This window comes from Myodes glareolus, chromosome 23, assembly GCF_982192425.1.
Source record: "Myodes glareolus chromosome 23, mMyoGla1.1, whole genome shotgun sequence".
Classification (NCBI taxonomy): Eukaryota; Metazoa; Chordata; class Mammalia; order Rodentia; family Cricetidae; genus Myodes; species Myodes glareolus.
Window position 1 is genome coordinate 14,351,487 of NC_142048.1, and position 17,026 is coordinate 14,368,512.

General features: G+C 35.9%; 1 protein-coding gene across 6 annotated transcripts in view; it reads left to right on the top strand.

Moving 5' to 3' along the window:
* Positions 1 to 17,026, top strand: part of Clcn3 (Cl-/H+ antiporter 3) — a 74,340-nt gene that overhangs the window by 30,196 nt on the left and 27,118 nt on the right. For 4 of the 6 annotated variants that reach the window (XM_048455727.3, XM_048455730.3, XM_048455733.3 and 1 more), the window contains one exon: positions 14,374 to 14,531. In XM_048455727.3, the coding sequence (XP_048311684.1) occupies positions 14,374 to 14,531 (158 nt within the window). Of the gene's footprint in view, positions 1 to 2,975; positions 3,256 to 14,373; positions 14,532 to 17,026 lie in introns of those variants that run through there. The other 2 variants (XM_048455729.3, XM_048455732.3) reach the window with 2 other exon arrangements.

Consider the following 17,026-nt stretch of genomic DNA (forward strand, 5'->3'; position numbering starts at 1 on the left):
AAGGAGGAAGTTTATTGTAGATGTGCCGGAGAGCATAGTCAGAGGCAGGGATGTCTGGGAGAGTCCAGAGTGGACATGACCAGGCTGAGCTGGGCCATGTGGGACAGGGAGGGGAGAGAGGAGGCCAGGAGGCCAAAGATACAAAAAGAAAGGGGTGGGTAACCAAAATGTCTGATTTATATAGGGAAGAACCTCTGATGGAAGGGCAGCCCTGCCTCTGGGCTGGAGAGTTCAGGGCAGAGGGTGGGGAATGCCAGCCATACTCTGTAACAGGTAGGCAGGGACTGAGGGTGCTGGGAGAACCTGTCGACCAGGTCCAGCTTTATGTTAGTAGGCACCTCAACTGTTTGTCCCAGGTTTGAAATTTAACAGAAAGATGGTAGTTTTCTTGGATCATTAGTGTTAAATATGACCAGCTGCCTGGACCATAACAATATCACAATATAAATAGTCTGATTGATCCAGACTTTCATATAAGGTTGAGATTGGAATCTAGGATGTGTTTGACTAGAAAGGGGTTTGCAAGTCCTGTGTGTGCTATCTACTCAGTCCGTGATTTGGGTTCTTCGGAGTTTCCCCCTTGAGCCTTACCTGCATGCTTGCCACGTTTAAGAATTCTGGACTTTTATCTTTTGCTCCCCTCCCTTTCACCACACCTTAATTATAATTCATTTTAATTACCTGGTCACAGTTCTCCTGCTTCACCTTCCAGTGTACCTTGTCCTTTTCTAAAGTGTGACTGGAAAGTGTATTTGCTAGCTGGGGAGTCTAAACCTTTATGAGTTATGAATATCATAGAATTATTTGGTCATTTCAGTTGATTGTAGGGTTTACTTCTTAGACCTCTCAATGTTTCTTTGTTTAGTGGTTTGAACTCTGCAGCCATCTGTGTAGCTTTAATGGATTGCATTTCTGAAAGCCTTGGTGTTCTCTTAGGGAAGAGGGCTCACTGTAAATTAAAGTTTAGTGCCTGGTGTTTCCAAATATGTCTGAAGAGAAAATGTCTTCTGTGAGTTGTGTTAGGCATGAACAGTTTACTTTTGAAATAAAAAAAAATCTTCACATTCATTATTATAAAAGTAATCTATTTGTGATGATGAAGTGCCAGGGATGCAGCCCAGTGCTAGAGCGTATATTCAGCATGCAGGAGGCCTTGGGTTCAGCCTCCTGATCTTCTCCTCAATGACTGATGTCTGATAATTACTGAATGAAAGCCCAGCTTTCCTCTTCTGCCTCATTGCTCAGTGATAACAGGTGTTAAATAAACTTTGTCACATTTTAAAACTACCTCTATGCAAATGTGGCAGAATACTATATACATATATATCATATGCACGTAATGTTTTATCTTGAAAAGTCAATATGGCTACAAAATTTACTTGGCATTGTCAACATTTCACAGATATGATATTTCTTCTCTAGTACTGTCCTCTTCATTCATTATGCCCAAGTGTGGAGAGTGTGCCCAAATACCAGGGAAGTTTGTAGGAAGGGTTTTCATGGTTTGATAAGGCATCTAAGACTTATAAAGAAATAGTCTCATACAGGTGAGCTGACCATGAGTGCTATGCAGTATATATTATACCAAAGAACATCAAGTGACCAAATTTACATTAAGTTAATTTAATAAAATTGACTCTTTGTCAAAGCTTTCCTTGCTTAAAATATAATTTTCAAAGAGAATTTGAAAAGCACAGAAAAAAAAGTATCACATCCATTCCTGTTTTAAATGCTGATGGCTCACACCAGGGTTAAGTAAATATAATACCCTGTCTGTCATACTAGTTCTGGTCTGGATTCTTTTCCTGAGTCTTGACTTCCAAATTTCATGTGGACTTTTGTAAGAAGCTGTTTATTTGAGTTTCAAGCTTTAGAAATATAGAAACCTATTTACCTTAGCAAAGTTGGGAGAACAAAGACTCCAGGATCACTGAAAACACCATGTTAAGTGAACAGATCTTCTTTCTTACCTGACATTTTCAGATACAGAGTTGGAGCAGATCCTAGAGATTGTCTCATTCAAGACGGAAGAAAACATGTTTTATAGACCCTTATGCCCAAGTTCCGTGGGCTTTTCCATGGTGGATTGTCATTCTTTTTATTTAATAAGTGTGCTACATGACAGGCCTTTTAGAAGACGGCTCCACTCAGAGGACTCCCCTTAGAATAATCTCTGAGCCCCTGTCACACATGAGCACTAGTTATGTTTGGAATGGCCATTTTCAAAACAAAAAGTTACATTCCTAAACTTAAAATTAAAATTAAAAAATTTAAAAGAGACAGTGGGAGTAGCTAACTTTGGTATACATTTTACTACTGAAGTCTTTCTTAAGCACATAATCTTCTGAAGGTAGAAAACAGAACAAAACAGAAAGTCTCCTACATAATCAATCCTTTTTTTTTTTCCTCATAACTGGCACATAGGAGAGTCCCTAGTATACCATAAGTTTTTGCCTTTTCCTTAAACTAGTGTCTCCTGCTGGGGTTGAAGGAAGGGAGCTGGAGTCTGTTGGAGGGAATTAGTAAAGGATAAAACACCTTTCCTTCAACTCAGTGACTCAGCATTTACATTTCCCCTAAAAGGATTAAAAGAATATTAAGTATAGTCTTAAAGCCAAGGCTCTGGAGAAACTTGTTGGTATGTTTTAGTTTTCACCGTTATGACTCATGAATTTATGCATAAATTAGTACACTTGTAAACCATACCCTTTTAGTGTTGATTTTGTTTTCCTACATTAGACATGAAAAGGGTCATTGTTTGCATCTAGAATTACCTTTTTATGTCTTTTATTTTCTTAAACTAAAAATAAATGTTTCTACCATCTTACTATTGAAACTATGTTGTGAGCGCTTTAAATTTCTCAAACCAGTTTCGTCTGTTATACTTGGCGCTTAGTCATCGTACACAGCAGGACCTGATTAAGAAGGCTGTGCTGCCTCTAAGCCGGGCTAGATTGTAGCCACTAGCAACCAGGCTGCAATAATTTCCCTTTGATGACATCATCCACTGTGGAAGAACCCAGTTGCTTCAGCCAGTCGAACTATACAGTTCCAACCGCATCAAATATGGCATCTCCTTGCCTGCTGTAGCAGGGGAAGGAAAAATGCCACCGTATTTTTAATCTAGCAAGCTTCTCTTGTTTTCTTCTTTTTTTCTTCTTTAAAAAATTCTGATCATGGATGCTTCTTCTGATCCCTATTTGCCTTATGACGGGGGAGGAGACAATATTCCCTTGAGGGAATTACATAAAAGAGGTAAGAGCATCCCCTTGCTCTGAATCCTCTGTGGGGTGTCGTGCATGCGGCTGGGCGGGCGGTTCTGGGAACAGGCTGTCTGTTGTCCTCTTGCTGCAGTGTGCTGCTTAGTTGCCCTGCCTTGTTGGTGTGGGAGAATGCGACCTTCCCAGCAGGGCCGGCCTCGCTGATTGTTTGCTCCGTGCAGATTAGCACTGCTTCAGATCACATAGGGCTCAGACTCCATCTTCTGTGTGAACATTCTCTCCGTTTAACTTCAGAAATAAGCTGCGTTTACACTAGCTAAAGTCCTGCTGGTTGGTTGGCACCTCAAAGTCGTGTTTTTCTTTCTTTGGAAACTTATATTTTCTTTAGTTTACACAGTGAAATCAAGGGCGAGTATACCATTCTGTTTTGGCTGCTGCCAATTACCGTGTAGACTTTGCACCACAGCGTAATAGTAAACGCTCCTTGTTGTATTTTAAAATATTTAAAAATAGCAGGAAAGAACAATTTTTTGATTTGGCATGTTTTTTTCATTTAATGTCTTAGCTAATTGACATACTGTATTGTCTCCCATAGGTATCTTGTACAACTTGATATGAAAAAACAATTTAGAGCTCTTTTTTATGCATCCAGAATGTAAGTCAGTATTTTGAAAACAGATGAGCACTCAGTGTAATGGTGTTCATCTTTTGGCAGGCTCTGCCTTGGTCTCCTTAAAATTAATTAGGTGTTAGTTAATTAAACTGCTCTTTTGCTCATTTTCTTAAACTGATTATTTTTTAAAAAGACTAGTTGGCATTTGTTGTTCTAGAAGTAAATGAGCTTCAACAAACATTCTTTGGCTAGCTGACTTCATGTATGAGCCGTATTAGTTTGAGTTATTTGCTTGATGTTATAAACTTTATGGTTTAATCCCAATGTTTATTAGTGTTTACAAGGTAAATAAGGCAAATTTAAAGTACATTTTGTATTCTGATAATAGTTTTAAGTTCCATAGAATTTAGAATTTACAATGCATTCAACAGATACTTGCTTGTTATATTGTGCCTGGAGATTCTGAACAGTTGCAATATTTTTCTGTAGAATTCTGTGTTAGTAAAAGGTTGCTTTTTATATTTTGAGAAAAAACTATTTAAATATCATTTCCCAATATATTGTGCTTTCCTTTGTGAGTTTTTTATACTATTTCCATTTATATAATATTTTATTTATATATATAATGTTAGAACATTTGAGGAAATAACTAAAAGTATAAAGAATAATTTTTTATAACTTTTTACTCCCTGAAGTTGTTGCTTTTTTGTTTTTCCTTGTTTTCCTTTCTCTTTATTCTTATCATCAGGTTTCTAGTAATACTCTTATTGAACAGTGTTTATTCAAATGTCACATTATTTGCTATTCAATATTTACATGGGAAAACCAGACAGGCCATACTTTCTCCAAGAGATGACAACATCCATTTGTTAGTAATGATAAACTAGACATAAAGATATTACCAGGAGAGAAACGGAAAAAAGAAATTCTGTGACTTTATTTTCCAGGCATCATCCTGAAGGCATAGCCCGCTCTTAGAAGCTCAGATGTTGTCCCCATTCTTTGATGAGACTTTCTCTGTCAGTATAAGCTGATGGTTTTAGGAAACAATATGTGTTTACAATACAAGTCAGTTATTTCTTAGCCTTAAGACCCCACTGTAGTGCTCCAGTTTCTATGGGTGAGAATGTGTTTGTTTTCTGTAATTTATGACCCTTTGGAGCCATAGATCAGCACAAAGGGACTGGTGATATGGATAGGAAAGGAACTTAAATCAAGAAAAGTGAATCAGCTTCCCCATGAGGGCAAAATTAGAAACAGAGCTCTAGGCTGGTAAAGAGGAAAGAGGCAAAATTGAAAGTATAGACTTGTAGAGGGTGTTGATAAAATCATCATGGGTATGTTTGGTCCAGCTGGAGCCAGGAGTTAACTCTTGATAATTATTGGACTTAAGCACCACTTTTTAAGGTGGCATAAATATGAATAATGAACAGAATAAATGAGTAAAATAATGTGAATAAGAGAAATGAATAAAGAATAAAAGTAAAATAAAACTTTTTACCTAAGTATGTATTTTAGTGACTAGAAGAACGAGTAGGTTCAAAATAGAAATCTTTATATATAATTGATTAGAGATTAAGATTATGTTTTAGAAATAGCCATCTTTGGGAGTAAATTTGCTATGTAGAAATAACCAGGTTTTCATAATTTGTCACTTTCTTTTTCTTTCAGGAAGAAAATCGTGATTTATTTGTACTGCTAGTTTTATTCACTATGTTGCTTTTCTTCATTTTTTATGGCATTTAAATCTTTTTGGGATTGAATTCCTTTCATCTGCTGCTCCTTTTTTGTAGTTTTGATTTTTTTTAAAATTGTATTTATTACATTTATTTTCTTTGTGTGTGTTAGGAGGCAGGTGGTCACATGTGCCATGGCATGTTCATGGAGACATTTGTGGAAAGTGAGTTCCTCTCTTGGGATCAAACGTGTTTGTCAGACTTCATAGTAATTTTAATGTACCAAGCCAACTCACCATTTCCTGGACTTTTTTGTGGGGTTGGTCGGGACAGCTTTAACATTCCGTTTACTCCATGTAAAAAGCCTTTAAAAACATTGACTGCCTATTGTTTTATTTGAATTACTTATGAAGCTCTGTTTATATATATTACCAGTAGGCACTGTGGAGACTGTTGGTAGCTACAGTAGTAATATTAGCAGCTAAAACTTAATAGTTTGATTCAGATAATTTGACCCTGCCCATCATAAGGTCTCGTTCTTCTCACAGTTCATGTACAAGCCTCAGATGACACGCGCTTCAATCTGGTTTGGGCTTAGGACTTTGATACTGGAAAAAAAAATGGTCAAGGATGTTAATTTCTTTGAACTGCGGTTAGACTGAATTTCCTGTGGCTCTTTATGAGAGGAAGAGACAAGTTCCCTTTTGGCATGTGTTACTAAGTAGGCCATTTTCTAAGAACAAGGGGATTGGCCAGGCATTGTGGTGAAGAGAATAGGATGAAGAAATGCTGTAGGAGTAAAGAGCTGCTGAGAGGATGATTACTTCTGTTGCATCAAAATTTAGAGCACAGTTTTATGATGTGCAGTGAAGAAGAGAGGTGGATGTATTTCATCTCCTGCCTCTGACTCTCTTTGTGAGTTTGGTCTTCCTCTCTCCTGAAAACATAATTCTCCACTTTCTGTACAACTTTTGAAATACAGGTGTTAAAATATATTATTGTTGTCAAAAGGGTATCTTGTAGGCTTCTCGTTTAAACAAAGGAAAAATAAATTATAATAAAAAATAATAAAAATTTATTTATGTTCGATTTTGCACTATTTTTTGTCTTCAAACACTGTTATAAGCAAGATCCTGTTGTTTGATGTATATTGCCCATAGTATTTAAATTTTAAATTTTCAAAAAAAAATCCTGATCATTTCACTATTTCTATCTTTATTTTCTAAAATTAATCAACAAACTCTTTACTTTGTTTCATTTTAAGTAATTAGGAATTAATCATTGACTAATCATTCTGAACCTACTCTTGACAAAGGTGTCCACTTACTGTAAAGTATAAGTTTACCAATCATGGGATTATTTTTTTACCCTACTAATACAGTGGCAGTGACTTTGGAATGAAAGTGCATAGGTACTTATTTCACTACTTATTTACGTTGTGACTTTGATCTTGTTTCATAGTGTTCTATTCTTGTTTTTTCAAATTTACAAGGTGGAGAATAATTCTGTCTTACAGTGTTGTACTGGAAGAACTGTACTAAGAACACTCTATTGCACATCTGAATTCAACAAGTGCCAGGAGTTTTTACTAATTGCCTAATTAGTAAAGGTCACAAGACTCATATTTTCTTCTAATGGTTTTATACACTTTTAGGTAATCTTAATTTTCGTTTTTGATCAATTTGAGTTTTTGTTCAGGTGTGTGGTTGAAGTAGAGGTCTAGTTTCATTCTTTTGCATGGAATAGCTATCCTCAGGATTATTTGTTGGAAAGATTATTCTTTCTCTATTAGAAATGTTTCTTCAATGAGCAGTTAGACTTAAATTTTCTACAGATAAGTGTTTAGGTTACAGATAACTAGTAAATAATGCATTTTATTTTCATGGGTGTCTGAGTGTTAATCAGTTCTATGGCTGTAGAACCGCTGAAAAGCCTTCTTAGTAGGTTAATTGGTGAAGTCACTTACAGGCCATTCTGCAGTTCATTAGTGGAGTAGTTTTTCTACTCAGTGAAGTCTTTCACTGTTGCTGATATTTGAACTATGAAATCTCCCCAATTATGTTGTTGATCATACTTCTAAGCGACTTGCTTTTGTTTATATATTAGCGTAATCATTATTAGTTAAAAACTTGAGACTTCCGCCCACCACCTTTACAGTTGAAGAATTTCTTGCCTAAATGTAGAAGATACTTTTTTCCCTCCTTTCTCTTTTACATACTGTCAATGTTTTGGGTTAAGATTAATACTATATGATTTGATCATATTAGTTGAATATCATAATATAATACACTCTAGTGAAGTCTTAGACACCAAACATTTTAACAAAATTAAAGGTTGTATTTTTTATTTCCTCTTATCTGTCAAATATTAATCTTTCTTAATACTTACCTGCTTTTGGTCTACACAATGGCCTCTAAGCTAAGAGTGGCTGACAGAATGGACCTATGAGCTAAGAAGTTAATAAGTAATGTGTGCTGGTTTACAAAGCGAATAGGTGACAAAGTTGGAATTTGATTCTCTAAAACCTAACATTAAGGCCATGGGATTTCTTTCCTAGGCTCCTCTGGAGGAAAATATTTGTCCAGATTTTTTTTGGTACTGAATTTTAACTGGTAGGTGACTATAAGTAGATACTAGATTTGCAGGCACAGATATTTGGTGGGCAAACCTCCAGAGAAGTGTATTTGTTTCTCTCTCTCTCTCTCTCTCTCTCTCTCTCTCTCTCTCTCTCTCTCTCTGTGTGTGTGTGTGTGTGTGCGCGTGTATGTGTGTGTGTGTTTTGCAGGCTCATGGGGGCATTAGTGTATTGGTCTTTAGTATAGTTTAAGTAGCAGGAGCAAGCTTACTCCATTTGATAGTTTAGCTGTTAAAATGAATTGGCTTCATTTTTTGTATCAGTCTGTTTGAATTTTATATATCCAGCAGCTAGTTGTGATGGACCCTCCCTTTCATTCTATCCATTTCTCCCTCCTTTCCTTCTTTTCTCTTCCACCTGTCCCTCAGAGAATTGAAATACAGTGCCTAGTGCTTGGACAGCAAGCTACACTTTTTTTTTTTTCTTGACTGAGGCATGTATCTGATAGATCTCCAGATCAAGACTGCAGACTTCATGGGGTAAAAGTTTTCTTTAAAAGCTGAAGATGTGGTACTAGAAGAGAAGTAAAGGGATACCAAGTGCACTACATTAATATGGACCTTTTACACAAACAGTGTCCCTTTGATGAGGATAATTACTTGATTATTTAACCGTTTTAATATTTGGGAGTGGGTTTTGAAAAAGGGGACAAGGAAAAGTTGAAATTAATTGGAAAAGATGACCAAGATATACATATAATTCAGATACTGTTTGCAATGGTCAAAGTGATCTAAATGTTTGAGTTATAGTACATTATAGAAAATATAGTAAACAACTCATCAAAAGTGGTATATTGTGCATTTAATGATATGACTTTCAGAAAGCATGAATGAAAAACTCATCATGTAAACTAATATGGCCAGCTTATAAGTAAATATAGTCTATATATTTCACTTACAGGAAATGGAAAAGGCTGAAGCCAATCACGAGTCTGACTCTTGTTAACTTGGTTCTCTCCCATCTTTCCTCAGCACATCTCAAGTGACAGAGTGAGATGGGTTCTTCATATGGCTCCTTGCAGAAACTCTAAGCCATTTATTTTCCTTATAGACTTATGAATTCTAGAAAAGTCATCTCTTGTGCTCGAAGTATTTGCTTTTATGATCTTCTCTTTTGTATGGCTTTCAGAATTCTTAATTTGAAACTTGGAAATAATATTGAATAAAAATTTATTCTTATTTTATATGTATGAGTGTTTTGCATGCATGTTTGTCTGTGTGTCCCATGTATGCAATCCCTGTAGGGGCCAGAAGAGAGCATCATAAACTCTGGACCTGGAATTACACATGGCTGTGAGCTTCTGTGTGGGTGCTGGGAACTGAACTTAGGTTCTCTGCAAGAGCAGTGAGTGATTCTCAGTACTGAGCCATCTCTCCAGCCCCAATAATACCAACTTTTTTAGTGTTCTACTCTTTTCCCTTTTCAGTTGTCTCTGATGTTCAGGGGATGTATGTGGACAGGATAAGGAAATAATGGTCATGGAACTTCATTCATAGTTCCAAAATGTATTCTCCTACTCCTCCATTACTGCCTTTACAGATAAGCAAATGAGGGCACCATTTGCATTGAGAAATGACATCCTGTAAGTTTAGGTCAATAAAATTCAGTTGTAAGAGGCATATTTTTAAATTTTTTTTTAAAGATTTGTTTATTATGTGTATAACCTTTTGCCTCCATGTATGCCTGCAGGCCAGAAGAGAATAGATGGTTGTGAGCCACCATGTGGTTACTGGGAATTGAACTCAGGACCTCGGAAAAGCAGGCATTGCCCCTAACCACTGAGCCACCTATCCTGCCCTGTGAGAGGCAGTTTTTTGCTGAAGACAAAGGCAGGCATAATCAAGGAAGCGCAGAGGTCTGACTAATCTATTTTAACCTTGAAGACCTCTTTATTTTCCAGAGCTTATTTGTATATATCAATCTTAGAAAAGCCATATAATATTAGCTAACTCTTGAAATATTGTTTTAGTGTAAAAGAGTGTACTCTAAGTCTAAGAGAACTTCAAGTTGAGTCTAAACTTCTCTTCTTCATGTGTAAGACAATGTTGAAAGGTAATGTCTAATCTGTTGCTTATTAAAAGATTTAATATACATGTAATTGATTTCCATTTCTGTCATTTTGGCATATGTAATTAAAACCTTTTATACACATACATATATTGCTTTGAACTGTATACAAAGAAATGACACATTTGAAATGCTTTACGACTGTGGTTAATGTTAGGACATGCGGGGTGTGTGTGCATTTCTGTGATGTATTAGAATAGGCTAAAGTGTCCTTTCCTCCTCTTTTTAATGATTTAGTTTGTGTGTGTGTTTGGTGGAACAAAGTACACACAAACCATTTAGAGTTATCCCATACTAAAGAAAATATTTGAATTCTTGAAGAGTTTTGGTTTTTTGAAGTTTTGATTTGTTGAATAGTTTTGTGAATTGGCAAGTTAGAATAGTTTCCATAGAGTAAATCCAAAACATGTGATTATGAATAGAAGTGTTTGTTGTGCTCCTGTTTTCCTATTTCATAAAAGTGAGAACAGCAATCCTTTTCTACTTTCTAGTTCACTAGTGTATTCGAGAAATAGATATTCCATATGCCTGTCTTCCAGACAGATAGTTTAGATATGCTTTTCATAGTTCTGGTGTTCTGCGTTTTGCATAGAAAAATAGTGAAACTACAAGTCTGTAGCTCTTTAGCTCCATTTAGATAAGGGCTATACAGGGACAAAAGTATTGGAGCTTGTAGAACATTTAATAGTTGACTTATGTATGCATGAGATGTTTGTATAGTGCATTTATTCTATTTGTGCATGTGTGTGTGCAACTACATGTGAAGGCCAGACATTGATGTGTTATATCTTCCTCAGTCAATTTCCACCTCATTATTTGTTAAAGATTCATCCATCCATCCGTTTATTAATTTATTTTTTGTGTGTCTCTGCATGAGTGTATGCCACTCATGCATGTGTGTGACTGCCTTCAGAAGCCATAAAAAGGGCATTGGATCCTTCTGAATCTGGAGTTACAGGTGATTTTATTGGAACCGAATTTGGTTTCTTTGGAAGAGCAGTCAGTACTTTTGTATCTTTGTACATTTTTCCAGTTGTTTTCTTGTCTTGATAGTCCTCCTCTTTTTTCCCTTTGAGTGGGAAGCAGTGTTTCTCACTAAGCGTGCACCTTGCTAATTGACTAGAATTAGCTAATTGACTAGCCAGCAAGCCCCAGAGATCGATCCTCTTATCTGTGCTTCCCTAATACTTCACTACTGCACCTGGATTTTTGGGTAGCTTCTGCGATCTGAACTCAGGGTACTGATTGAGCTAGTTCTTTATCTCTGTAGTAGATTCTTTAAATAATTTCAGGGCACTTAGCACCCACAATTCTCAGCATTGAAGAAAAAAGAATTTTCAGACTTATAGAAATGAAAATGCAATACTTATTATTATTAATTAATACTCTATACTTTATCTGAATTCCAGAAATCTTAGCATTTTACCACATTAGTTTGTTCTGTGTTTTGTTCTTTGCATTTGCATTATATATACCAGGTTAGATAAATCATAACGTTTTCCATAGATATAAAACATGTATGAATGTACTATATTTTTAATTATGTTAAGAGTAAAATTTAGAGAAAGTACATGCTTTTCCCAAATAAGGAAGTACATTTGTGCTGGATGGTGGTGGTAACTCATGCCTTTAATCCTAGTACTTGAGAGACAGATGCAGGTGAATCTCTGTGTGTTTGAGGCCAACCTGGTTTACAAAACAAGTTCCAGGACAGCCAGGGCTACCCAGAGAAACCCTGTCTCAAAACAGACAGACAAACAAAAGAAAGCAAAGTAGATATTCTTATATTTGTTGAGATATCACAAATACTTTTATAATTTGGTAAATGACTTTTCTTCTGGAAATGTGTAGCTTTAAAGTAGCTTCTATCAAAATAGAAGAACGTAAAGCTTTAAATACAGTTTGTGTTTTATATAACTGAATATGAGCATTGCAGTGCAGGGATTGTATCTTTAAACTGTCAGCCAATACCACTAAATTGTTTATTCTTGGAGCGGTTCTACCTGAACACCTAAATCAATATATTATTCTCTTTGTAGACATGTTACACCTTCCCACTGTAAACACTCAAGTGTATTCCATAGGGAGATGAGAGAATTCTATCAAGGAAAAGGAAGTAGATTTTAACATTTTCATACCTGTTTCTAGGAAAATTGAATGATGAGGAAATGGTGTGTCTTGTTGGCTTAACATTGCTAATTTTCTTGGGCTGGCATGGAAGCCCCTTGCCGCTCTTACTTCACTCCCACAGTGTTTGTAGGAGGACCTCTTGCTGGCATCAGACATGTTACCTAGTGTTTGGGGAAGACTTCTGCCTCTCATGTTGCTATATGATAGTTTATTTGATAAAATGCTTATGGTTATTTATTTCTACAAGTTAGTTTACAACAGAAAGACATAAAAGCAAAGTCATCTAGAAAATTTGCTTAGTTCTTATAAGTCAAAGAAAAAAAATAGACCTCATTTTTATTTTTTGTGTTTGTTTATTTTACATTTATTTTTTGGAACAACTGTGGCTAATGTGATAAATCTTACCCTTCATCTTTTTCTTATCCTATTTCTAAACACAGTTTTTACCTGTTTCTTAAACTTTTAGAATGCTTTCTTATTCATCCGCTGATGTATTTCTTTACTTTATTGTGTGGTGCTGTAGTAGACGTCGACATAAGTAGCTGTAACCATGTGACTTCCATGCCGCAAATCCTTGTCTTCTAACTGTTGGCCGACTTTTGATCATATTATAAGTACTTGGGCATTTATGGTTTTGGGTTTTTTTTTCCTGTAACATGTTTTAGAAAATTCTGCTCACACTGTGCATAATTTTTAATTTATTCAAAGGTTATACAGATAAAAACTTAAAGAAAAATTCCTAGTAGTGAACTTGTGGACTTGAGATTATTTGTATATGTCTTAGTTACTGTTCTATTGCTGTGAAGAGATATCATGACCAAGGCAGCTCTTAGCAGAGAAAGCATTTAATTGGGGCTGGCTTACAGATTCATGTTAGTCCATTATCATGGTGGGAAGCGGTCAATCATGGCAATGGAGCAATAGCTGAGAGCTGAGGGATCATTGGTAACAGGCAAGAGAGCTTGGCCGGCCTTTTAAACTCTCAGAGCCCATCCCAGACACACCTTCTCCAACAAGAACACCCCTCCTAATTCCTCCAAACAGTTCTTCTAATGGGGACTAAACATGCAGATATATGAGCCTAGGAGGGCATTCTCGTTTGTCTTTCCAAAGGGTTTATATTTAAATTATGAACTTTTTGTCAAGGCCCCTTTTTGCATAATTGGCAGCTCAGTGCATTTATATACTTAAAAATTTGTATGCGTTAGAATGAACTTTTTTCTTTCTTTCTTTTTTGAGTTTTTTGAGACAGGGTTTCTTTGTAGCTTTGGAGCTTGTCCTGGAACTAGCTCTTGTAGACCAGGTTGGCCTTGAACTCACAGAGATCTGCCTGCCCCTGCCTCCTTCCCAAGTGCTGGGATTAAAGACGTGCGCCACAGCTGCCCAGCTGAACTTATTTTCATATGTAAAAGCTCTCTGTATTTCTTCAAATCCCCAGTTGTCTTTTTAGCATCCCAGAACCTTCTTTATGTTTGTTTACACATATAAAATATATAGTAAATATATGTCAAAGATTTATTTAATCCTCATGATGAAAGCCAGCATGAGGAAAAAAACAGTTCAGCAAACAGGGGAGAGAAATATATATATATAGTCTGTGACAGGAAGAAATAAAACAACAGGCAGCAGTAAAAAATTCATAATTTGAGAGCTATCTTTGCTACTAGAAAGCAAGTATTTGCATTGTACCAGATGGAAATCATTTCTGTTTATCAGTCTTCACAAGCAGTATTCTAATTGGAGTTTTATCTTGGTGGTGGTAAATAGTAGTTATCCACACAAAATCCTCTTGACCAGAGTACCAGAGACCATTGGGCTGCCTGCTGATATAAGGTCATGAGTACTGGTAAAGTCATGAAGATCCCTTTTACCTTAATTTGTCCAAAATTAGAAATAAATTTTAGATAATCAGTGAATCCTCTACTTTTCAGTGATTGTGTGATGACATTTGTAACTTACCAATTTGTAAGGAAGTTGTAAAACTCACTGTTAACTTACAAAATACGCTCTCTTTTCTGTTTTGCTCTGCAGGAACTCATTATACGATGACAAATGGAGGCAGCATTAGTAGCTCTACACACTTGCTGGATCTTTTGGATGAGCCGATCCCAGGTGTTGGTACATACGATGATTTCCATACTATTGACTGGGTTCGAGAGAAGTGTAAAGACAGGGAACGGCACAGACGTGTAAGTGTTTTCAGTATTTTATAAAAGTAGTGCAAAATGGATCATTTAAAGTTACACTTCTGCCAATGATCTCAGGTCACCAAATTGATAGGCATTAAAAAATATTTGACATGTCATGCGTGATACATTTTCCCTCTTTGTCTTGGTTATTTATACCCTGTACTTTCTGAAATTGTTTGAGGTAGTTTAAAAACAAAGAAATAAAATTAGACAAAATACGAAGGAAAGGGAGAAGTGAAGCATAGGCGTTGGGTGAGGACACCAGGATGCTTGCTTTCAGCATCTCAGCTGCTAAAGCAAAAAGAACCCTGTTGCAGAAGACTAATGCAAAAGGAAGATAATGTACTGTAGGATTTTGCTGTTTTTTTTTTTTTTTTAACATTTCCTTTCCCAGCAATAAATGCTGAGATACTTCTTAAATTAGATCCTGGATAAAGCTTTGTGCGTGCGTAGCAAGCCACTGGATTTGTTTGTTTGTTTTTGATTTTTTTTTAATGATTTGTTTTTATTTCATGTGCATTGGTGTCTTGCATGCACGCATATCTGTGTGAGGGTGCCAGATTTTCTGAAACTGGAGACACAGACAGTTGTAAGCTGCTATTTGGGTGCTAGGAATTGAACTTGAGTCTTCTGGAAGAGCAGTGCTCTAAGTGCTGAGCCATCTCTCCAGCCCCCGATTTTTTTTTTTCCATAGAGGGAAAATAAATAAAATTGAAGCATTGTCGTGCTTGCCTATAATTTCAGTAACCAAGAAGCTGAGGTGCAGGAGCGTATCTCAAACAGAACAACCCCCAAATCACACAGTACAGTGAGCACAAACTGCTATAATCTAAAGCATTATTTTTCAAAAAGAGAAAGAAAATTTCTTTGACATAAAAGTTCCAGATTTTTAAAGTTTATTTATTTATTGTCTGGAATTTACTATAAAAATAAGTTTATACAAATTAGTTATGTTTTTTTGTGTTGGTGTCTGTTTTTATATGAAGCTGAGCTGCAATAGCTTGTGCTGTGTGAAAGTGAGGACTGTTCAGCCGCTCTTGACCTGAGGGGAACTGAGAAGGAACACACAAACTGGCTGTTCTCATACAGGGGTTTTCTTTTCTCTCACTCACATGTCCTTTGAACTAGAAAACGTACTGAGGAACCTCAGAAACTTCTGTTTATATGAGTTAATAGTTCCCTGTTAAGTACTAAAATTTAGAACATTTAAAAATACTAATTTACTTAAAAATTATGACCACAAACACACTATTTGTAAACCTAACTAATATTATATAAAGATAATAAATGTTATAAAGTAAAAAAGTATTTGCAGAGTTTTTTGTTTTTTGTTTTTTCCTCATAACTGCCTGGCTTAGTAAGACTGGTGGATTTTTATATCTGCTTTTGCATTCTAGTGTTGTGGTTTTTGCTTAAAGACTTAAAAAAGTGGGGCTGGAGAGATGGCTCAGAAGTTAAGAGCATTGCCTGCTCTTCCAAAGGTCCTGTGTTCAATTCCCAGCAACCACATGGTGGCTCACAACCATCTGTAATGAGGTCTGGTTCCCTCTTCTGGCCTGAAGGTATACACACAGACAGAACATTGCATACATAATAAATAAATAAATGAATGAATGAATGAATGAAAAGAAAAGAATTAAAAAAGGAATCTAGCGTCATACAAGTATAGTTTGAAAAGCTATGAGTATTTCACTAGCCGCTTCAGATTATCATAGCTATTTCCTGATAGAATACAACAGCGAGCAGTTCTAGCAGAGGCGCTGTGGTGAGCATTCTGAGGTCGTCTTCGTCGGCACTGCCTTTTGTTCTATAAAATCCATCGCTTCACCTCGAACTTTGAGGATATACTTTCTTAACATGAAATTATCATTTTGCAACTATTATTTGCTGATCTGTGTGGGTTATTAAATGTGGACAGTGGTTGGTTGGTTGTCTAGGTCTTGTCCTGGGAATTTAACTCATGGCACATAAAATTTTCTTGCAAAGCTTCAGGGGGTTTCATGGGCCTTTTTGTTTGTTTGTGGATTTTTCTTCTGAGAACCATGTTTTTTAATCTAGTCCATATTGACAATTTTTATTAGATAGTATCATACTATAAATATCAGAAAACTACCACTGATTAAAAATACTTTACATTGTTTTTAATTTGCTTTCCATAGTGACAGGTAATATTACATCTTTATATGCATTACAGCTTATTTGACCAATATCATATTGGTGAACATTTTTGCTGATTGGTGCACACACAGTGTTTCTATTCTGAAAACATCCTAGCAAGTGTTTATTAAATGACTGTTATGTGCAAACAGAGGAACAATAATAACAGATTCTGAACTGATTTAATATTATCTCTCAAAAATATGCTCATTTTTATCAAGGAAAAGCAAAATGAAATTTAGTGACTTTTTAAGACAATTCTTAAAGTTGATATCTGTGTTTGGTTGGGTGCTTCTATTATGAAAGAAATGTGATATCTTCAATCACCATAGTAATTC